The sequence below is a fragment of the Bubalus bubalis genome, chromosome 13 (genome assembly GCF_019923935.1).
Source record: "Bubalus bubalis isolate 160015118507 breed Murrah chromosome 13, NDDB_SH_1, whole genome shotgun sequence".
NCBI lineage: Eukaryota > Metazoa > Chordata > Mammalia > Artiodactyla > Bovidae > Bubalus > Bubalus bubalis.
The window spans coordinates 53867189-53890319 of NC_059169.1; the positions used below are offsets into that span (position 1 = coordinate 53867189).

The window sequence follows — 23131 nt, forward strand, 5'->3', positions numbered from 1 at the left end:
TGCTGGACGACACTGTCCAGGTGAGGCTCTGGTGCCTTTTGTTGAGGCTTGGGGGCCTTGTGGGCTTCCGTCGCCCTGTGCTAGTCCTAGGTTCACCTGTTCAGGAAACAGTCTAATGGGGAAGGTGCTCCAGAAGCTGGTCAACTGGTGGGAGAATAAAAAGAATGCACGTCACTTCCGCCCAGCCCACAGACACAGTGTGCTCCCCAGAGAGGGTGTGGCTGGACCTCAGGGCCTGGCCCAGAGGCGGGAAGGTGCAGCCATGTTCTAGGGTTTTTTGGAGCTGAAGCCACAAAAAAAGGTCTTCAGTTCTGTTTTCTATTGAATTTGAAGTCAGTCTTCTTAAGGATTCTTGTTAACATCTGTTCCTTGTTCTAAGACAAGGCTCTAACTCTTACGGAATAAAAGCCCTGTGGTGGACAGAACCCTGGGCTTTTGTCCTTCTTATCCGCAGTCAGCGTTCAGAAACTGTCCACAGTGAAATCAGGTTTGTCCCAGTCTGTCCCATTGCTAGAAAATGGCCACAGACTTGGATGTCAGCAACATCCAGTCACTGGGAGAGTTTGCAGCCCCACCGCCACCCCCGGGTCCTGTGGCCACTCTCGGGGGCAGGCGACAGTGTGGCCGGAGGGCACCACACGGTGGGTCCCTGTGGGGGAGCAGTGTTGTGTGCTCACTGCAGGGAGGATGCCATCTTCTGACACTCCTCTGTTTACATTCTTCTCTCATTTTTCCCCCAAAATGGGAATGGCATCTTTTTTTTTTTTTTTCATGTTATTGGAAAGACAAGTGTTATTCTAAAAATATAGATAGATGACTTTTGTAAGTAGTATTCAAATTAAAATGTGTAGAGAAAAATCTGAAAATCATTAAACCATGACTTTGAGATGACTATTATTATCATTTTGGTATTTATATTCCCAAGCAGTTTTATAAATATATACAAACATATATTCAATACACATTTTAAAATGGGAACTTTTTTTTTTTTTTTAAACAAAAGAGATTTTTACAAAATACTGCTTATACCCTGCATTTTCCCCCTACTTAGCAGAACAACCTGGGGAGCTTACCGTGTCCCTGCAGGCAGACCCCTGTCATTTTTTGTGGCTGTGCTGTCACAGCTGTTTCCTTCACATGTCAGTCCTGCATCCGTACCTCACTCCTCCAGATCAGTCCAGATTCCCAGGAACTTGATGAGGTGTCGAAACTCTGAGAAGATGGCAGCGTCTCTCCTCCTGGCATCAGCACAGACCACCTGCTGAGAAAGAAATGAGACAGGCTTCTCAGTCACTGAAATGTGCCTGTGTCCCTGGGCCTGCGTCTGTACCCGCCCTGTTCGCTGTGGGGCTGGACCCCTCAGTAAGCCGTTACTGTTGTACGTGCTGCATTACTCTTCTTCCAGAAGGTTCCCCCAGTCTGGACCTGTCCCTCCTGCCCCCAGGTGTCCCTCTTCTTTCCCTACTGGGAGGAAGATTATATGGACATTTGTCTTTACGAGTTTAATTATTTTATCATTGTCTAAGTCTTTTAACTATGCTGGTAATTATTCACCTATGGGCTTCTTAGGTGGCACTGCTGCTGCTGCTAAGTCACTTCAGTTGTGTCCGACTCTGTGCGACCCCAGAGATGGCAGCCCACCAGGCTCCCCCGTCCCTGGGATTCTCGAGGCAAGAACACTGGAGTGTGTTGCCATTTCCTTCTCCAATGCATGACAGTGAAAAGTGAAAGTGAAGTCGCTCAGTCGTGTCCAACTCCTAGTGACCCCATGGACTGCAGCCTACCAGGCTCCTCGGTCCATGGGAGTTCCCAGGCAAGAGTACTGGAGTGGGGTGCCATTGCCTTCTCCGCAGGTGGCACTAGTGGTAAAGAATTCTCCTTCCAATGCAGGAGACACAGGAGATGCAGGTTGGATCCCTGAGTCGGGAAGATCCCCTGGAGGAGCAAACAGCAGCCCACTCCAGTATTCTTGCCTGGAGAATCCCATGGACAGAGGAGCTTGGTGGGCTATGGTCCATGGGATCGCAAGGGTTGGACGTGACTGAACATCTAAGCACAGATGAAAACCAAGTTTCTACAATCAGAGTATAGATATAAATATTTTTATTTTGTTACATCATCTTTGGGTTTTCTTTTGTCTGTGGAGGCAAAGGGAGAGATGGGGTTCCCAGTGAGGTTTCTTTTTAATAGAAAATAATTTGAACATGTTTACTGATATTTAGAAGACTGGAGTTTTAGGAGTGTTTCATTGTACAGACTTGAGTCTTGGATCATGGAGAAAAAGTGTTTTCTTCTTCCTAGCAGACTACATTATCAATAACCCCATCCATGACCTGAAAATTTATAAATAAATTGGAGAGTTGTCAGGTTTGAGGGTGTAAATAATGTGTCCTTTGAGTTATTTATGGAATTATGTTCATAGTATTAAAGATCTAAATAAGATATCAACCTTTGTTGAGAAAATTTAATTCAGTTGTAAATAGTTGTCCAACACTGTCTGTTTCTATTCACTGAATACTGTTTTCTCTCAACAAATCTTTATACGTACAAGAAACTGACAGTGCTGAAGGCAGTATTAGTTCAAAGATTCTAACTTGAACAAAACACAGAATAACCATAAGATTCAGAAAGAAACCTAAGAATGTCACAGTTTGGAGATAATTCTTATGATTTATGGGTGCTTTATATCTAGGAAAGTAGACTGTTGGGCAGACCTTAGGTGTTTGTGAGATTTAATAGTGCGTTTACTGTGGAAGGTGAATTTCAAAGCTCTGCTGTCCTTTTCCCCCTGAAACAGTTCTGGTCCAGTGTTGTCACATGGGGCTAAAGCAGAAACAACCCACTCTCAAGTCCCCTTCTCCCTCCACCTTTTTAGCTGCTGTGTTTAAGATCTTAGCTTTCACATCTGGAAAGTACTTGGTTTTTAAGTTACTTGCAGAAGCATGGGTGACCCTGCCCTGTTAAGCCCGAGTGCCATCCGTATGTGTAGTGGGACTGGGGTCTCCAGGTTTCCCACCTCATTTCCAGGACAGCTGGGCCTTCCTCCTGTGGGACCAACTCCAGGGCAGGTCACGTGAACCCAGCTTGGGAGGCAGGACCAGTCAGGCCTGGGGGCCGTGTTTTAACAATAAATCAACGCTTGGCTATGGTGGTCCCTGCAGGATATTCTTACTTTCGCTGAAGCAGGACTTGTGTCCAGCGTGTCCTTGTTAACATGTGGTCTTCTTGCTCTAGCGCATCAAATCTGGCCGGGACAGCAGCGGGTGTCCCCGCGGCCGGAGAGACGGGAGTGCAGGCAGTGGTGAGTGTCCATGACCCTGGAGAGGCCGGGGTGGGCAGATCCTAGTGCACTGGCTTCTGCAAGCCCCTTGAAACAATCCAGAAACGTCCTATTTGTTTTTTTATATACAGCACACCTCACTTACTTTCACTTTTAGTCACTTATCTCACTTACTTTAAGTTACTTTTCTAAGCATCAGCCTGCTGTATTATGAACAGGTGTTTGCAGGTGTTAGTTGTTAAGTAACCAGCCCTGTTTCTGCTGATTGATGAGTAAATGGTCATGTTGGGTAGATCATCACAAGCGTCCATACCAGTGAGGTTTGCTGTGTCACAGTGTTCAGATGGATGTTGTAAGGAGGGGTTTCACAGGATGCTGATGGACCTCTGCATGTCAGTGCAGAAGTGGTGCCAGCCTGGGCACTGGGCAGCATGCCTCTGGACCAGCCATGCAAACCCTGCTGCTTTGGGCTGCTCCTGAGTTCCTGCTCTGTGACATCGTTACTTATTAAGAAGATTTGTTATGTTTTCCTCCCCCTTTTCCCCGTCAACAGAATCCACCTTCTTTCTCTATTTCAGGGGATAGTAGAAGTTATATTTAGGGGAAGTTGGGTGGTTTTAAGGGAACTAATTAGAAAACCAAGTGCTAAATTGGGATCCAAGTTGTGTCCACACTTAGCCCCGCCATGCACACAGGACTGACTTAATCCTGTTGTCTGCTTGTGGCCCAGGGGGCATGACGCAGGCAGGCCTGGCCTGCAGCTTAGGAAGGCCTTCCTTTCATTCCTTCATTACTGTTGGCTACACACTGGGTGCCAATGACATGAGACAAGGCCCTTGCCCTCAAGGAAGTCAGGATCGACTTGGAAGGACCCACGAGCCCTGATCTACTGTGGGCACTGGGCACTGCCTGGCGGAGCGGGGCTATGGCCCAGACAGCCTCTCCTTGAGGGCGGGGCTTTGCTCCCCAGGTGTGTGCAGCCACTGCAGGCAGCCGGGCGCCTGGATGCCCCAAGGGGCAGCCCCACTACTCCAGGGGAACCCCAGCTATGTAACACCCCTGGGGATCACCTCAGTATCAGGTGACATCTCATTACTTCAGTGAAACGGGAATGTTCACACTGAGGATAAATTATGGCCCAGGATAGCTTCAGGTCAAGGCAGGTTTTATTCTTGACATGAAGCTGTGTTCCCCCCAGAAACCTGCTTTAGCGTGGTTTGGAATTGGGCTTGTAGATGAGGAACATGGGCCTGCATGCACCAACAGTTCTCAGTGGCCGGGAAACTGTGGACCAGCCTGTGCGTCCATGAGAAGAGCCTAGGAAGGGCCCCAGCAGCCCTCTGCTCCCGCTCCCCTGCTCTTAGGAGGCAAGCTCCCGGGCTATGAGCACATTTGAATTGGGTGTCCCTTTAAGGAATAACCCTAGGGGAGCGTCAGTTCTTTACTGAAGTTCAGGATCCTACGCTTCCCTCTAGAAATCCTCGGTTCAGAGTAAGCAATCGGTTCCTCCCAAACCCACCACCAAACTGCCTTCCCGGGTCATCATGGGCTTGTGCTGTGTGGCTGAGGCCCCTAGAAGGCCTCACGTTTAAAGTCCACTTTGGAAGCTCCGGCCCCCCTAGCCAGGTGTCCTGAGAGCTGCTGAAGCTGAGCCAGAGCCCTGAGGGCAGTGTCCAGCCTCAGAGAGTGTCCCCAGGCCCTGGGATTCTGCCTTAGGCCGAGAAGGGCCAGGGCTGTGCGGAGAGGGGCCTCCTAGGGGCTTCCCCGCTGCTGCTGCTGCTGCTGTTTCTTAGCAAATTTTCCCTTCTCTCATCCGGCTTATGTCAGCCCAACACAAACAGGCAGTCCTGGTGCACAAACAAGCTTCTGGGAGCTGAAGCTGGGCTTCCCAATGGGCCAGGTGTCAAGGCCTGGCCCTGGGGCGGCACCCGGCTCTCTTGCGTCTCTCTCCCAACACTTGCCTTTTTGTTCCTGGTTTCCTGTCATCATTGATGGCCCCACCTCCTCCCCAGGCCCCCACTCTGTCCCGGAGCCTGCCTGTCAGTGCCTCTGCCTCCAGTTATCTCAAGCCCGGGGCCAGGCTCTCCCTGGCTTTGGGGTCTGAGTCTACCGGGCTGTGGCACCACTTGGATTCCTCCCCACTTTGCCTCCTGGGCCCCTCCCGAAGCACCATGGGGCCCCCGTGAACATGGCCCACCTTAAGCAGTGTCCCCTACCCTCACTTGCTCACTGAGAAACAGCACAGCCTGCGTGTTAAAGGGTGCCCAGTCCTACCACTTCCACTTCTGTCCTGGGAGACCCAGTGATGCGCGTTCACGTCTCAGCGTGGACAACTCTGGCGCTTCTGTCTGGGTGAGAATCACAGTTCACAAAGGGGAAAGGGGTTTCTTCATGAGTCCAGTTGAGGGCAGACCTGAGCTGGTTTAAGTGTAGTGTGTTGAAATAAATGCCATGCCTACAACTGGACTTTTAAAGTGTTGCCTAGGAGAGAGGACCATAGGGAACATATAATCAGAATTATTAGTTTGTACAAAATTGCTCTTTTTGAAATGTTTGAGGGCCTTTGAAAATGGTTCTTTTTTGTGCATCAGACGGGTCTCATTGTAGCCTTATTTCTCAATAATTTGTTTTATAAATCTCAGTGCCCTTTCTCACGAGGGGTCCTCAGGTTTTATCGTGTATCAGAGTCACTGGGAAGGCTGGTTAAAACAGATCCAACCCCAGCCTCTCTGAGCTGGCCAGTGATGGGCCTGGGACTTTGTGTTTCTGACCGGGTCCCAGCTGTGGTGGTCCCAGGGCCACACCCGGAAAACCACTGCTGCGTTTTACAGGAAGGACCTTGTGTGGGTGAGAGGTCACTGCTGCCACTTTTCCCCCAGACCCATGGCCATGCAGTGCGAGTCTGCTCCTAGCCCACTGAGGCTGTGAGGCTGTGGTGGCTCCCAGGCTGCACACAGGTGGTGGCCCAGCCCCTCCCCCCAAACTGGGAGGCCTTCGCCAGTGTCTCCAGCACCCGGTGGGATGTGAGCCATGTAAAGACTACTCAAGTGATGCTCTGACGATAGTAGAGGTTCCCACCAAGGGATTTCTTAAAAATTTCAGAAGACAAGAATTACATCCCTTGGAAACTGGGTGTCAGATGAAACAACCAGCCTGTTTTTTGGCAGATAACTATACTGTAAGATTCATAATGCAGTGTGGTGTTCCCCCGGCATGTTCAACACCTGTTGTTTCCGTTTCCAGACAGTGGCCAGAACTGTAGCGCCGGCAGCAAAGGCGAGCGACTGAGTGCCCAGCTCCGAGCACTGCCTGGCACAGACGAGCCTTATGAGAGCAGCAGCAACAAGGAGCCAGGTGAGTGCCCCTGGCCCGTGGGTCTGCCGGGATGGTGGAGGGGCAGACGCGTCCTCCTGGGGGTCAGTAGGAGTTTCTGCAACACAGACAAAGCTTCTCGTGACTTGGGAGGCATTCCTGCTCACTTTGGGTTGCATACTGTTGACAGTGAGTCTAACCGGTTCTACATTTGCTGTTTTTCCTGTTCCTCTAATGTCACCATCTGCTCTGAAACCCAGACGCCTCCTATGTGGATCCGCTTGGCCCTCAAATAGAAAGACCCAAAACTGCAGCCAAAAAGAGAATGGAAGAGGATGATTTTGCTGATGAAGAGTTAGGAGATGATTTGCTTCCAGAATAGTATAATTTTAATGTGTTATTTATTAAAGAAGTCACCTTACAAGATTATACTCATGTTGAACTTTGGATTAAATATCCAAACTTTAATTTTGCACACTGTCCAAACTTTTAATAAGTGTATTCTGTTCTATGAGTTATGGGTTTAGGTTTTGTTTTTAATGGAATAAAAATGTGAAAATAACACTTAGGCCAGCGACTGACTTACCCTTTTGAACACGTTGATCCACAGTAGGAAGTAAATCTTCTTCCCTAGTGGTTCAGTGGTAGAGAATCTGCCTGCAAGGCAGGAGACTCAGGTCCAATCCCTGGATCAGGAAGATCCTCTGGAGATGGAACTAGCAACCCACTCCAGTATTCTGGCCTGGAGAATCCATGGACAGAGGAAGGGGTCACAAAGAGTCGGACACAACTGAGTGACTAAACAACAGTAACAATGAAATATGGACAAGAAGTAAATCTTGCAGCACTACCTGGCACCCACACCCACGTAAGTATCCTAATTACTGAGGTATGTGCTGCTCTTTTCTGTAATTTCTTAGACAGTGTTAGTAGTGAAAGCACTGTATTGACTTAATGGTTTGTGGCTTGAAAAATACTGTGCTCAGATATACCCTTGATGAGTTGTTGTTCAAGCAAACTTGCTTGGTGTTTGGGGACTGAGTCTGGAAGTTTTGCCTGGTGGGGGCTCCAGCACTAGTGAAGCAGTTGTATCTTGAAGGCAGGAAGGTGTAGTGACAGGAAATACCAGATCTTGAGCCTCTCAATCTTTTCTGTAATCGCCGCCTCCTGCAGCCTCATAGCACCAACCACCCGAGCAATGGCAGCCTCAAGGGGGCTTCCCCATCAGGGCTCTGGGTGCGGGGTCAAGGCCAGGACTGCCTGCATCCCCCGCAGTGCACCTGACTGGTTGGCCGTGTCCTGTGGACTTGCACTGGTGGGCAGTCGGGAGAAGTGGCTTGTCTGTAACACCTCATGAGAGGAGGGCCCATCTGTCTCATCTCCTTGTTTCTGCCGTGTGCACACTTCTGTTAGGTGCAGGAGAGAAACACCTAATTAGAGCACGTTCCCTGCTCCCTAAAAAGGTCGTGACCCAATGGGGCAGGTGTTCAGCAAATACATGAGATGTCTTGTGTGTGGGAGAATCTGAGGACACGGTCACGACCAAGACAGCAACACCCAGTCCTCAAAGAGCTTAAATTCTGGCTGGGGAGACAGATAGTGAATGTAGTTTTAGTGGGCTCTAGGGCAGTTGCTGTTCAGTCACTCAGTCATGTCTGACTCTGTGACCCCATGGACTGCAGCATGCCAGGCTTCACTGTCCATCACCAACTCCTGAAGCTTACTCAAACTCATGTCCATTGAGTCTGTGATGCCATCCAACCATCTTATCCTCTGCCACCCCCTGCCCTCAATCTTTGTCAGCATCAGGGTCTTTTCCAATAAGTCAGTTCTTCGCATCAGATGGCCAAAATACTGGAGTTTCAGCTTCAGCATCAGTCCTTCCAATGAATATTTAGGACTGATTTCCTTCAGGATTGACTGGTTGGATCTCCTTGCAGTCCAGGGGACTCTCAAGAGTCTTCTCCAATACCACACTTCAAAAGCATCTGTTCTTCAGCACTCAGCGTTCTTTATGGTCCAGCTCTCATATCCACGCGTGACTACTGGGAACACCACAGCTCTGATGAGGGCGGTTAGAAGATGAAATGAAGGCGCATCAGGAGAGTGTTGATGGTGGAGGAGATGATCTGGGAACCCCTGTGGGAGAGGTGTTTGTATCAGTACCAGGTGATGATTCGAGGGCAGCAGTGCCTGGGCAGGAGGAGCAGGTGCTAACCCACAAGCAGGAGGATCTGGGGGTGTTGGGGGCAGAGAGCTAGGGTGTCGGGTCGTCGATGTGGTGGGTGCAGTGTGCTCGGGAGCGGGCAAGGGGCTGCTGTCCACCAGGGAGGCAGGAGTAGGTCTTTTCTAGCAACAGCAGAGAGGAAGGTGAGTGATGTGATCTGATTTATCTTCTAGAAAGTGACCCCACTGGTGTCATGGAGATGGGGGAGGGGACCACTCGCAGAGGCCTGGGTGAGAGGTCACTGGGCTGGCCTTGTTCTGGCAGTGAGAGCTGTTGGGATTGGTCCAATTCAGCCCATGTTTAGGAAGTGGAGCGTGCCCGTGCAGGAGACTCGGGTTCAATCCCTGGGTTAGAAAGATCTTCTGGAAAAAAAAAAAAAGAAAGATCCTCTGGAGAAGGAACTGGCAACCCACTCCAGTGTTCTTCCCTGGAGAATCCATGGACAGAGGAAGGGGTCGCAAAGAATTGGACACAACTGAGCGACTAAACACCACCACATACTTAATGAAATAAACATGTTGACAGTTCAGTGCAGCCCTGACAAGTGAGATAAAGGCACACCCAAGTCCTGATGAGGGAAGCCCAGAAGGGAGGCTGATGGCCACTTGCTGCTGAGGAGCTGAGCGGCTGCTGGTGTTGCCTTTTATGGAGGTGGGCGTTCCAGGGGGAAGGCCGTTGGTCACCCCAGGCCAGGGCTGCTGCTCTAATTCCCGGGGGAGAACAGCAGAAATTTGTGGGTGTTAGGTCATGGGAGGGCTGGAAGCAGCACGAGTAAGAAGTGTGTAGAGCCCGGGGCATGGAGGTGAAGGGGAGCAAAGATCCGAGGCCGGACATGGAAGCAAGTCATCTTGGGAAAAGAGACCGTGAGTCGGGAAATGTGATGCACAGGGGTGTGGGTGGAGGCCTCAGGTATGTGGCATAAACAGCTGTGTGTGGTCAGCCAGCTGTGTGAACTGAACAGAGTAGCTAAAAAGGATCAAGGGACTGGGGTAACTGTCGAACGGTGGGGGGAGGACACCAGGACTTGTTGGGGTGGGAAGGAATGGTGAAGAGGCAAGGTCAGAGGTCAGAGAATTGCAGAAGGTGAGGGAAGAAAGTGCTAGTGCCTGAGGTGAGTCACAGGCTGCACTGGGAACCGGTATCCACAATGATCATACCTGGAGGTGGGGGGTGGGGTGTGTGTGCAAGGGGCGAGGCAGGGGAGAGGGATGGGCCTCCACATGCTCCAGTACCTGAGACCTGATGGGGAACGGTGGGTGGAGCCGGGGTAGCTACTTGGAGGCCAGTTTTGGATGACTCCTCAGGTGTCCAAGGTGGGGAGTGACGAGCAGGGGTGGGACATCCGGGTGCTGACAGAGGACATGGCAGAGGAAGAGGCGCTGATCTTCACAGGAGGGAAGGAGTTCTGGTCTGCCCTGACCCAGAAGGTGAGTGGAAACAGCTGCCTCCACAGTGGCTCTGGGTGCCTAGATGGGGGGCTGGGCTTTTGAGAACTTCCTTCCCTTTTTCTCACTTGTCTTAGGGTGGGATTTGAATTGTTAACATATTTATTTCATAAGTATGTTCACTTCATAAGTATGTTCTGATCTGAGGGTACTGACTACTGGATTTTGCACCTGTTAGAAGAGAATTTCTCAACTTTGTTTAGTATCAAAAAGACTAATTGTATGTTCTATCAAGTGGGCGAGCATGTTCAACGTTTATGACCTTTCATAAAATGAACACTGTTGGAAAATAAATATTTTCGTTTCCAAGTAACGAGGAGAGAGAAGTTGCCGAGTTATCAGACAGTGGAAGGTATTTCGTTGAATAATGCAGAGGGAAGTCTGGTCTGTACCACCTTACCTTTCAAAGTATTCCCACACCTTTACCCAATTGGGGGGGAAAAAAAACAACCCACAAACAATATGCTTGTGCATTGCTATGTTTATTCCCATTTTACCATAAAGGAAACAACACAATTTATCTACTAGTCAAAAAAGTAACCTCAAAAGGAATGTTTACTCACCAAGCTGTTAATTGCTTAAATTGGCAATTTCTGTGGGCTTTTTAGCAGTAGATAGGGCGATTCCTCTTCAGTTATAGGGTATTCAAGGCATACAAAAGTGTTGTTTTTCTACACAGCATAACTGAAATGTGTTTTCACCAATGATTTACAAGGCAAATACCAAAGCTAGAAACCGTTCAAGGAACCATAAATCGTGTATTTTCTGTACCTTCGGAAACCTTTCAGCTCTTATCATTCTTTTGTTTTTATTGGCGAAGTATAACTGCTGTGAAATGACCGTATTCACCAGGCCGCCACCTAAAAGCATTAAGGTAGATTTATAGAAGGAGCGAGCGCGTTTGGTTGTTCTTGAAGTAGAATCCCTCCAGGTAAGTATATTGTCTTTATTTACAAAGAATCGGTCTTATTTCACACCACTGCTCGTGCGTAGAGTCCCGGCTTCAGGAGCAGGCGTCCAGACACCCAAAGGTGCGCCCAAAGGTGCCGGTTTCCAGCCACAAAAGGGCAGCCTGGGTCGGGTGTTTGGTGCTCGGTTTTCTGAGCTGCTGGGGGGCGGGGGTGGGTGCAGAGAAGGGCCGTTTCCTGGGCGTTTGGAGGAAGGACAAACGGCCGCTTCCCCACCCGGTTCGGAACACTGAGTCTCCAGTCCCTCAGGAAGGCGTGGTGAGACAGGCTGCCTCCAGGCCCGCGCGCTCCTCTCCAGGTGCCCGTCGTCCCGGGGCTCTTCCCGCGCGGCCGGACCCTCTGACTTCCCTTCCAGCCGAGGCGCCTCCTTCCGCTCGCGCCGCGCCGCGCGGCTCCGCTCGGACGTGTCCGCGCCTCCGCGACCACCGGAGCCACTTCGCGGCGATGCTGGGGCCGCCGGTGAGTGCGCGGCGCGAGCGCTCGACTCAGTCCCGGGCCCGGGCGGCTCGTGGGGTCCGCGCGCCTCGGACACGCGGGGGCCGCCGAGGGGCCCGGGCGCCGTCACAGGCACTCGCAGCCCGCGGCGCAGCAGCCCGGCCGGCACACGCACACGCGCACCGCACACCCGCGCTCCGCGCGGACCCCGGCTCGGGGCGGCGGCGGCGAGGGGCGCGTGGGCCGGCGCGGGGCAGGGCCGCGGGGTCCCCGAGGACGGCGCACGGGCGGGGAGGGCGCGCGGGGCCCGGCGTGGTCCGCACCCATCCTCCGGGCGGGGGCGCGGGGCCCAGGGGTGGGGCGCGGGACGGGGCCCCAGAGGCGGAGGGCGCGGGGCGGGGACCCGGGGCGGGGGGCGCGGGAGACCGGGGCTGCGGGCCGCTCCTGCGCGCGGCGCTGAGCGCGGCCTGTCCCGCAGGTCTGGGCGTTGGTGGCCGGTGTCCTGCTGGCGCTGTCGCCGGGCCGGGCGGGGGGCGCCCCGAAGGCGGGCCGGCGGCCAGCACGGGCGCGGGGCTGCGCGGACCGGCCCGAGGAGCTCCTGGAGCAGCTGTACGGGCGACTGGCGGCCGGCGTGCTCGGCGCCTTCCACCACACGCTGCAGCTGGGCCCGCGCGAGCAGGCGCGCAACGCCAGCTGCCCGGCCGGGGGCAGGCCCGCCGACCGCCGCTTCCGGCCGCCCACCAACCTGCGCAGCGTGTCACCCTGGGCCTACAGGTGAGCGGGGCGCCGGGAGGGCGGGGGGCGCCAGGGGCCCGGACTCGGAGCAGGCCTTCCCGCAGAGGCCCTGCACCTTCCTCTGAGGGGACCGCGTCCTCCGGGGAACTCGTAGTTCTGCCAGACGCCCCAGGGTTTCTTGAGCACCTGCTCTTTGCCAGGTACGTGGTTAAGTGGAATCCACGGGGGACCGAGCCGGGTGGGCTTTTGTTACAGGCTTTGTACCGGTGGCCCGTGCGGGTCTTGCAGATGTTTTCCGGGTGCCTGTGCCCGTCCAGGGACAGCTGGACATTGGATCTCAGTAACGCATCTTCCGAGTCTTCTAGCCCTGGCCGACGGTAGGGGCGGTGGGGGTCACCAGAGAGTAACTGAGGTGGGAGGAGGAGCTGAGCATGCCGTGGTTGGCGGGGTGAGGATGCGCGCGGCGCCGGGCACTTTGGAGGTTGGGGATCTTTCCATGGTTTCTCAAGAGGTCGGTCATCTCGGAGGAAAGGAGCAACGTGCATACAGGGCCAGTGTGGCTGGAGTGTCAGCACACGTGTGACTGTCCCCTTCTTTCCCCACCATCCCCGTGCCAAGGCACTCATAGACTGCACAAGGCGGGAGCCTTCACTCCGAAGCCTCGAGAAAGGGAAGGGGTGACCCGGAGAAAAGGAGGAGAGTGAGGGACCCAGGCCTGTATATATGTGTGCTTGTGCGGGTGTGCATGTGTGTGGTGGGAGCACAGGCCTGGGTTTGACTTTAGCAGGGTTGCAAAATTGATATTTATCCTTGAGGGTGTTTTTCAATCAAGGAAGCTGTCCTTGAGCAGGGTAAACTGGAAGAGAACACGGATACTCGAACTGGGGCGTAGAGGAGGTGAGGGCAGGACCAGTTCGAACAGCCTTGCTTCAGGAAGTGAAACTGACCGGGTTGAGTGGAGGATGGCTATTGCGGGAGGTAGGGGCTCAGGACAGACATCCACGCTGGGGTTTGTGTGCAGGGAACCCGTAAAGAACCCCAGGCTGCTTCCCTGGTCTCAGCCCCACCTTCCCGCCTCCCCTTGCTCCCCCCTTGTGCTCATTCTGATGCTCTTGGGACTCATCCTGGCATTGGTCTCTGCCTTCCCTCCTCCTCCCACCACGCCCAGGGCCCCAGAGGGTGGGTTCTTGTCCGGCCCCTCTTCATGTAGCCTCCTGTACACCCTTTGTGTGCCAAGTGTCATCGTGGACAACACACTCCTCTCTGCAGGCGGGTAGCTGCTTCTCAGGCCAGCTGAGGCCCGGTGACCATGGGACCATGAGGGGCGTGTTTGCCACGCATCTGTCTTGCAGTGTCTTCTAGCAGCAGCACGAGGAACAGCTTGTTTGCGAGGAGATGAGTTTTCAGAGCTGGGCCTGCTGGTTCTCATCCCTGAGACTGGGGGTTGGGAGCATGAGGGTGTGTGTGTGGAGACCTAGCCCCTGTCTCCCCAGGGGAATCCCCGGCGCAGAGAGGTAGGCCTTGGAGGGGAGAGATGATTGTTGAGAACAGCAGCCAGTGTCCCGGGTGCTGCCAAGGAGCAGGAGTTACACCTGTGTGGTTTTCACGGGTCTCGAGGCTGGTGAGAGTGCATCTTATGAGGACGTGGCAGCCGGCCCTACCTTCTGCAGGAGGTTGGCTTCTGGGCGGGGCCAGGGCTGCGGGTGGCTGGCCGCTGGGGGACCCCTCTCCGCCCTGCCCTCAGATTGCCTCCCAACCTCCTGAGTTTCTGTGAAGATTAGAAAAAGTCGTGCACGTGGCAGCCAGGAACCTATTCTAAGCTGTGGATGGCGGGGTGGCTTCTTAGGTGTTCTTGCCTGGCAGGTCTTGAGCAGAATAGTGGCCTTACCTGTGTGGAGTCAGCTCAGACTCAGAGTGGTGTTTAAGGCTAGAACAAAGGGAACTGGATGAAGCCACTACTCGCCAGACCAGAAAGGCACAGAAAGTAAAGGACCACTTTATGGGAGTAAGGTAGGCTTTGAAATAGAAACTTGGACTATAAGGTAGCTTTCAGTGTCTTTAAGGGAGAGACAGGTCATTTGATAAATGGTGTTGGGACTGTGTAACCAGCTTGTAAAAGATGCAATTGGATCTCACCCCTGTATGAAAATGAGTTACAGATGACTCAAAGACTTAAGTGTGAAGAATAAACCACAAAAACACATAAAGAGCGGTCAGTTATATTCATACTCTTCAGTGGAGAAGGCCTGTTTAGTAGTTTCCAGTCCCCCAATGGGCTTCCCTGGTTGCTAGGTGATGGTGAATCTGCCAGCCAGTACCAGAGACCTGGCTTCCATCCTTGGGTCTACAAGATCCCCTGAAGGAGGGAATGGCAACCCTGTCCAGATTCTTGGCTGGAGAATCCCATGAACAGAGGAGCCTGTTGGGCTGCAGTCCATGGAGTGGCAAAGAGTTGGACACGACTGAGCAACAAAGGACATATGTAAGAGACCCCCAAAGTCACAAAAGAGGAGATCGATACATTTAATTGCATAATTATCTGCCATTTCTTCTTGGCAAAATTGAAAAAAAATACAGCGGCAAACTGGAAGAAAGTATGGTAAAAAAATCCATGTGACAAAGAGCTTGTTTTATAAAGAGTGCTTACAAACGAAGAAAAAGATGTGATGAAAGGATGACAGAGGCCGTGGACTGTCCTGAACAGACCTTGCCTTCAGGTGTAGTGTTGTACCGAGAGACCTTTCCTCGTGGGGCATTCATTAGGCGGGGCTGCAGGTGTGTGAGGGGAAAGGGTCTCCCAACCCAGTGTCGGTGTGACTGGTCCAGCTTCCATGGAAGAGAGTTGGGGAATAACTATGACAGTTTCAAATCCCTACCTTGTCCTTCCGTGATTTCCTCTCCCCATTGGCAACCAGCCACTAGTTTGCTCTCTGTATCTGTTTTGTTTTATTGCTTCTTTTGTTTTTTAAGATGTCACATACAAAAGGGTAACAGTGTTTGTCTTTTTCTGAATATTACCCTCCAGATCTGTCCACAGTTCTGCAAGTGGCAAAATTTCATCTTTTTCTGTGGCTAATATTCCCTTATATATATTTACCATGTCTTTATCCATTTGCTTGTTGATGGACACCTGGGTTGCTTCCATGTCTTGGCTGTTGTAAACAATGTTTTATGAATTTTTGGGTAAATGTATCGTTTTTCATCTTTTCTAGATTTATATCCAGGAGTGGAATTGCTGGATCATGTGGTATAACAGTTCTAGTTTTTAAAAAATTATTTATTTACTTTTGGTTGTGCTGGGCCTCCGTTGCTGTGCAGGCTTTTTTCTGTAGTTGTAGCGAACAGGGGCTACTCTCCAGTTTCAGTTTGCACTGAAACACAGGTTTCTCATTGTGGTGACTTCTCTTGTTGCAGAGTACAGGCTCCAGGGCATGTGGGCTTCAGTGATTGCAGCCCCCCAGGCTCTAGAACATAGGCTCAGTTGCTGTGGTGCATGAGCTCAGTGGTTGCGAGGCATGTGGGACCTTCCTGGACCAGGGATCAAACTGGTGTCTCTTGTTTGACACCAGTTTACCACCATTGTTTACCACTGAGCTAACAGTGAAGCCCTATTGTTGGTTTTCTGAGGAACGTGCACAATTTTCCATAGAGGATGCACCAATTTACACTCCCACCCACAGTGCACAAGGGTTCCTTTTTCTCCACATCCTCACCACCATTTGATTTTTGTGATCTTTTTGATGATAGCCATTCTGACAGGTATGAGGTGATAGCTCTTTGTGGTTTTGATTTGCATTTCCCTGATTAGCAGTGTTGAGCATCTTTTCATGTGCTTGTTGGTCATCTATATATCTTCTTTGTAAAAATGGGTATTCAAGTCTTCTGCCCTTTTTTAATTGTTTTTTTTTTTTAATATTGAGTTGTATGAGTTGTTTGTATGTTTTTGATAGTAATTCTTTATTGGTTTTAACAGTTGCAAGTATCTTCTCCCATTCAGTAGATTGACTTTTCACTTTGTTATTAGTTTTCTTTGCTGTGCAAAAGCTTGTAAATTTATTTATTTTTGCTTTCATTTCCTTTGTCTTAAGAAAAGAATTGAAAAAATATCACTATGATGTATGTCAGTGTTCTGCCTGACCTTTTGTTGTGAATGTATAGAAATGCAATGGATTTCTCTATATTAATTTTATTGTCTACAAATTTACTGAATTCATTTATGAGCTGTAGCAGTTTTCTGGTGGCATCTTTAGGATTTTCTATGTGTAGTATCATGTCATCTGCAAACAGTGACAGTTTTACTTCCTTTCCAATTTGGATCCCTTTTATTTCTTTTTCTTCTGATTGCTGTGGCTAGGACTTCCAATAGTATGTTGAATAAAAGTAGTGAGAGTGGGCGTTCTTGTTTTCTTTCTTTCTGTCTTAAATTTTACTTTTCCACATTTTTTAGAAAATCAACTCTCTGTTTTAGAGGTGAGAGTTCTATTTTTTTTTTATTTTTTAATTGAAGTATAGTTAATTTACAATGTAGTGCTCCAGGTGTACCGTAAAATGATTCAGTTATATGTTGTGTGTGTGTGTACACACACATACCCACTTTCCCCCTGGTAACCATAAGGTTGTTTTCTACATCTGTGACTTTGTTTCTGTTTTGTAAATAAGATCATTTTACATTTTTATAGATTTCCCCATATATGGGGTGTCATATATTTGTCTCTCTCTGTCTTACTTCACTATGATAATCTCTAGGTTCATCCATGTTGCTGCAAATAGCTTTATTTCATTCTCTTTTATGGTTGAGTAATATTCCATTGTATATATGTACCACATCTTTACCTGTTCATCTGTTGATGGACGTTTAGGTTGCTTTCATGTTTTAGCTATTGTAAATAGTGCTGCAATGAACATTGGGGTGTGTGTATTATTTCAGATTATGTTTTTTGACAGGATATATGCCCAGGAGTGGGATTGCAGGATTAGATGTTAGCTCTGTTTCCTGCATACTGTTTTCCATAATGGGTGCACCAATTTGCATTCCCTCCAACATCTTCTCTAGCATTTATTGTTGGTTGACTTTTTTATTGATGGCTGTTCTTAGGAGGTGTTACCTCATTGTAGTTTTGATTTGCATTTCTCTAAAAAGTAGTGATGTTGAGAGCATTTTTTAATGTGCTTTTTGCCCATCTGTATGTCTTCTTTGGAGAAATGTCCATTTAGTTCTTCTGTTCATTTTTTGATTGGGTTGTGTTTTGTTTTTTTTTTTATTTTTTGATATTGAGCTGCCTGAACTGTTTGTGTATTTTGAAGGTAGAATCACTGGTTGGTCGCATCATTTGCAAATATTTTCTCCCATTCAATGGGTTGTCTTTTCATTTTGTTTATGGTTTCCTTTGTTGTGCAAAAACTTTTTAAGTTTTATTTGGTCCCATTTGTTTGTTTTTGTTTTAATGTCCGCTACTCTAGGAGGTGGATTCAAAAAGATCTTGCTGCAGTTTATGTCAAAGAGTGTTCTGCCTATGTTTTTCTCTTAAGAATTTTATAGTATCCAGCCTTACATTTAGGTCTTTAATCCATTTTGAGCTTATTTTTGTGTATGAGGTTAGAAAATGTTCTGATTTCATTCTTTTATATGCAGCTGTCCAGTTTTCCCAGCACTTACTGAAGAGACTATCATTTTATCATTGTTTATTCTTGCTTCCTTTGTTGTAGATTAATTGATCATAAGTATGTGGGTTTATTTCTGGGCTTTCTATCCTGTCTGAGCTAATATGTCTTTTTCTGTGCCAGCACCACACTGTTTTGACTACTGTAGCTTTGTAGTATAGTCTGAAGTCAGGGAGTATGATTCTTCCAGCTCCGTTTTTCTCAGTATATGTGGAGGTATGCTTCCTCTATACCCAGGACTGGAGAGGTTTTTTTTTTTTTTTTTTAAACCATAAATAGATTTTGAATTTTATCCAAGCTTTTTCCTGCATCTATTGAAATGATCATATGATTTTTATTCTTAAGTTGGTCAGTGTGGTGTATCACACTGATTGATTTATTGATATTGAAAAAATCCTTGCATCCCTGGGATAATCCTACTTGATCACGGTGTATGGTCCTTTTAGTGTATTATTGGAATCAGTGGGGTAATATTTTGTTGAGGATTTTTGCATGTGTTCATCAAGTGATGTTGACTTGTAATTTTCTTTTTTGTATGATATCCTTGTCTAGTGTTGGTATCAAGGTGATTCTGGCCTTGTAGAATGAATTCAGATGCATTCTTCCCTCTGTTGTTTTTTTTTTTAATAGTCTTCAGAATGATCAACTCTTCTCTAAATGTTTGCTGGAATTCACCCATGAAGCCATCTGGTTCTGCACTTTTGTTTGTTGGGTGTTTTTTAAAGTTATTGATTCAATTTGATTACTGGTTAACTGGTCTGTTCATATTTTCTGTTTCTTCCTTGTTAAGTCTTGGGAGATTGTACATTTCTGGGAATTTGTCCTTTTCTTCTAGTTTTGCTATTTTATTGATACAGAGTTGTTTATAATAGTCTTTTATGATGCTTTGTATCTCTGTGGTATCAATTGTAACTTTTCCTTTTTCATTTTTGGTTTTAACCAAAATCTCTTTTGATGACTCTGGATAAAGACTTATCAACTTTATCTTTTCAAAGAACCAACTCTTAATTTTATTGATCTTTTTATTTTCTTATTTTTTTTGTCTCAATGTCATTTATTTCTGCTCTGATTTTATCTTTCCTTCTACTAACTTTGGGTTTTGTTCTTACTTTTTCTAGTTCATTTAGGTGCAAGGTTAGGTTGTTTGAGATTTTTCTTGTTTCTTGAGTATGTGTCACTATAAACTTACCTCCTAGAACTGTTTATTTTTTTTTAATTTTTAAAAAATATTTATTGAAATAGCCTTCATACTTTTTGTTCAAATGCCCTTAGGTTTTTTTTTAAGTTAATATTTATGTATGTATTTTTGGCTGTGCTGGCTTTTCGTTGCTGCCTGAGGGCTTTCTCCAGCTGCCCGCTCCAGCAAGCAGGGGCTGCTCTCTGGTTGTGGTGTGAGGGCTTCTCATTGCAGTGGCTTCTCTTGTTGTGGATCGTAGGCACGTGGGCTTCAAGAGTTGCAGCTCTTGGGCTCCAGAGCCTGGGCTCATTAATTGTGGCACACGAGCTCAGTTGCCCCAAGGCATGTGGGATCTTCTTGGACCAGGAATTGAACCAGTGTGCCTTGCATTGCAAGGCAGATTCTTAACCAGTTGGACTACCAGGGAAGCTCCTTTTTTTGTTTTTAATTGAAGTGTAGTTTTGATTACAATGTTGTATTGGCTTCTGGTGTATAGCAAAGTGATTCAGATATACATGTATATACGCATGTGTGTGTGTGTATATATATGTTTTCATATTCTTTTCATTATGTTTTATTATGGATATTGAATATAGTTCCTGTGCTATGGTGTAGGGCCGTGTTTTTTATGCATTTTATATACTGTAGTGTGTATCTACTAATGCCAAACTCCTAACCTATCCTTCCCCCTTCTCTTTTGGTAACCGCAGGTTTATTTTCTGTGTCTGGGAGTCTGTTTCTGTTCTGTAAATAAATTCATTTCTGTGACATTTTGGATTCCACATTTTAGTGGTATCATATGGTATTTGTTTTTCTGTCTGACTTGACTTAGTATGATTGCCTCTTGGTCCATTCATGTTGCTGCAGATGACATTATTTCATTGTTTTTCATGGCTGAGTAGTATTCCATTGTATACATGTACCACATCTTCTTTATCCTTCCTCTGTTGATGGACATCTATGTTGCTTCCATGTCCTGGCTCTTGTAAACAGTGCTGCAGTGAACACTGGGGTGCACGTGTCTTTTAGAATCGGAGTTTTCGTCTTTTCCAGATATATGCCCAGGAGTGGGCTTGCTGGGTCATATGATAGCTCTATTTTCAGTGTTCTAAGGAACCTCCATACTGTTCTCCACAGTGCTGCACCAGTTTACATTCCCACCAACAGTGTAGGAGGGTTCCATCTTTTCTACATCCTCTCCAGAATTTGTTATTAATAGGCTTTTTAATGATGTCCCTTCTGACTGGTCTGAGTGGATTTGATTTCATTTCTCTAGTAATCAGCAGTGTTGAGCATCTCTTATGTACCTTTCGGCCACCTGTATATCATTTTTGGGAAAATGCCTTTTTAAGGTGTTCTGCCCACTTTTTTAATTGGGTATTTTGGTTTTCTGTTATTGAGTTGTATGAGCTGTTTGTGTGTTTTGGAAATTAAACCCTTATTGGTTGCATTATTTGCAAATATTTTCTCCCAGTCCTTTTGTAGGTAGTCTTTTCATTTAAAAGCTTTTTAAAATGAAAAAGGATTTTAAAAGTAAAGCCTTGTAAGTTTGATTAGGTTCCATTTATTTATTTTTGCTTTTATTTCTGTTGCCTTGGCGGACCAACCTAAGAACACATTGGCAAGATTTATGTCAGATAATGTTTTGCCTGTGTTCTCTTCTTAGAGTTTTATGGTGTCCTGTCTTATTTTTTTAGAACTGTTTTTGCTGCATCCCATCAATTTTGAATCATTGGCCCTTTGTTTTCATTTGTATCCGGGTATTTTAAAATTTCTTCTTCGTTGTTTTTTTGGTCGCACTGCATGGCATGTGGGATCTTGGTTCCCTGACCAGGGATTGAATTCATGTCCCCTGCATTGGCAGGTGGATTCTTAACCACTGGACCACCGGGGAAGTCCCACCTTGAAATCTTTATTAAGTAGACTGCCTGCCTCCATTTCACCTAATGCTTCTGGGTTCTTATCTTGTTCCTTGCTTTGGAATGTGTTCCTCTGTTGCCTCATTTTGCCTAGTTAGCTGTTTTTATTTCCATGTATCTGGTAGGTTGGTGTGTGTCCTGTCCTTGGAGAAGTGGCCTCTTGTAGCACACAGGTCCCCTCTGGTCACCAGAGCCGTATATTGGAGTGAACCCTCTGTGGGCTGCCTGTGTCTTTCTGTTGTGGTGGGCTGACCGCCGTGGGCAGTCTGGGAGGCGTTTTGGGGCCCTGGTACGGTTGGCTCTGGTACTAGGCCTTGTCTTGTGTGGAGGCTGCTGGCCACTGTGGGCTGGTCATAAGGAGTATGGCTACAGGGCCTGGGCGTCCCAGGGACAGTGCTGGCCCATGGTGGGGTTGGCGGGGAGCAATTCCAGGGTGGGCTGCTCTGGGGCCAGTGTTTCTGGATCTTGTGTCAGCTGCTGGGGGACGGGGCTGGGTTCTTGACACAGCTGCTGCAGGTTGCAGGGTGTCCCAGGGCCAGTGCCGGCCTGCTGATGAGTGATGCTGGATCCTGGGGGACTTGCTGAGGGGTCCAAGATGTGTAGAGCTCATGGTGGCCTGGGGGTGGAGGGGGGACTGGAACCTGGGGTGGGGCCTGGGGCAAGTGCTGGCTTAGTGATGGGTGGAGCCGGGTCCCAGATCAATGGTGCCAGGCCTTAGGGACCTGGGCTGGTGCCAGCCTGCTGGTGGGAGGGTGGGGCAGTTGGCCGAGGGGCCCAGGCATCTCAGGGCTGGTGTTGGCTGGGCTGTGTCCTGCCATGGCAGACCTTGGGGCTTCTGTGGTCCTGGGGCTGGTGGGGGCCCAGGGTTCGGAGGGCTGGGTCCTGGGCTCGCTGGCTGCCAGGCCCTAGGACCCTAGAGCTGGTGTCAGCCCACTGGTTACTGGCACTGGTCCTGAGGGCACGGCCAGGTCCAGGGGTTCTGGGCTTGGTTGCCGGCTCACTGGTGAGTCTAGGGGGGCTGAGGACCCAGGGGTCTTAGGGCAGCCTGTCTGCTGGCAGGTGGGGCTGCGTTTCTGCTCAGTTAGCCGTTTAGTTGAGGAGTCCCGGTACTGGGGCCTCAGGCGGTGGCCAGGGCAGGGCCGGTGACACACTGGAGCGGACCCACGGTGGCGTGTGTAGCACCATCATCCACGTGGTGGGAGGAGCTCCAAGGAATGGCCATGCCCGTGACCGTGGCCCCCAGGAGCTCAGTCTCCAGCATCCTGGTAGACTCACCGGGATCAGCAGGGGAGCTGACCTGGGCTTCTCTCAGATTACTGCTCCTGCCCCGGGTCCTCAGGGATGCCCTTATGTAAGCCCTACTGGCCTTTTAAGCCAAACATTCCAGGGGTGCGTCTTCCTGGCGCAGGATCCCCAGGCTGGGGAGCGCAGAATGGGCTCAGACCTCTTGTTCCTTGAGTGGGGGAACTTCTGCAATGTAGTTGTCCCCCCGTTTGTGGGCTGCTCACCCCCCACCCCCAGGGGTGTGGGGCTCGGCTGTGCTGTGACTCAGCCCTTCGGCTTGTGTCACCGTTGTTCCTTCTTTACATCTTTAGTTGTAGAAGGTCTTCCCTGGTAGGTTCTGGTCTGTGTTATCAATAGTTGCTCTGTAAGTATTTGTCATTTTGGTGTGCCTGTGAGAGGACGTGAGATTGGGGTCTTCCTGCTCCACCATCATGGCCAAGCTCCTGGAAGAAGCTGGAGGGGGCAGTGGTGGGCAAAGCGTCTGAGTCTTTTTCATTTTAGCATGTGGTTGGTTTACAGTGTTGTGTTAGTCTGTGTACAGCAGAGTGATTCACTTATATGTGTATATACATTTATCGATTCTTTCTCAGATTCTTTTCCTATTTGGGCTATTACAGAATACTGAGTAGGGTTCCCTGTATCATACAGTAGGTCCCAGGTCCTTGTTACCTATTTTATATGTAGTAGC

At 49.0% G+C, this 23131-nt stretch overlaps 2 protein-coding genes and 1 long non-coding RNA gene across 7 annotated transcripts in view; 2 read left to right on the forward strand and 1 right to left on the reverse strand.

The window, feature by feature from the left end:
• The window catches only part of IFT88 (intraflagellar transport 88), a 60864-nt gene extending 53710 nt beyond the window's left edge, over positions 1-7154 (forward strand). For 4 of the 5 annotated variants that reach the window (XM_025262802.2, XM_025262803.2, XM_025262804.2 and 1 more), the window contains 3 exons: positions 3235-3301; positions 6524-6634; positions 6853-7154. In XM_025262802.2, coding sequence (XP_025118587.1) covers positions 3235-3301; positions 6524-6634; positions 6853-6974 — 300 coding nt within the window. In that variant the 3' untranslated portion in view covers positions 6975-7154. The remainder of the gene's footprint in view (positions 1-3234; positions 3302-6523; positions 6635-6852) is intronic. The other variant, XR_003102710.2, reaches the window with a different exon arrangement.
• A 1349-nt stretch (positions 7155-8503) lies between these two features.
• Positions 8504-10166, reverse strand: LOC123328984. Its single transcript, XR_006544052.1, has 3 exons — positions 10052-10166; positions 9006-9181; positions 8504-8731 (listed from the first exon to the last, which is right to left on the reverse strand). It is a non-coding gene; the product is annotated as an uncharacterized LOC123328984 (long non-coding RNA).
• A 14-nt stretch (positions 10167-10180) lies between these two features.
• IL17D (interleukin 17D) overlaps positions 10181-23131 on the forward strand; it is a 31916-nt gene continuing 18965 nt past the window's right edge. The window contains exons 1-5 of the mRNA XM_044926886.1: positions 10181-10246; positions 11151-11295; positions 11482-11691; positions 12146-12441; positions 12658-12779. Of these exons, the coding sequence (XP_044782821.1) occupies positions 10181-10246; positions 11151-11295; positions 11482-11691; positions 12146-12441; positions 12658-12779 (839 nt within the window). The remainder of the gene's footprint in view (positions 10247-11150; positions 11296-11481; positions 11692-12145; positions 12442-12657; positions 12780-23131) is intronic.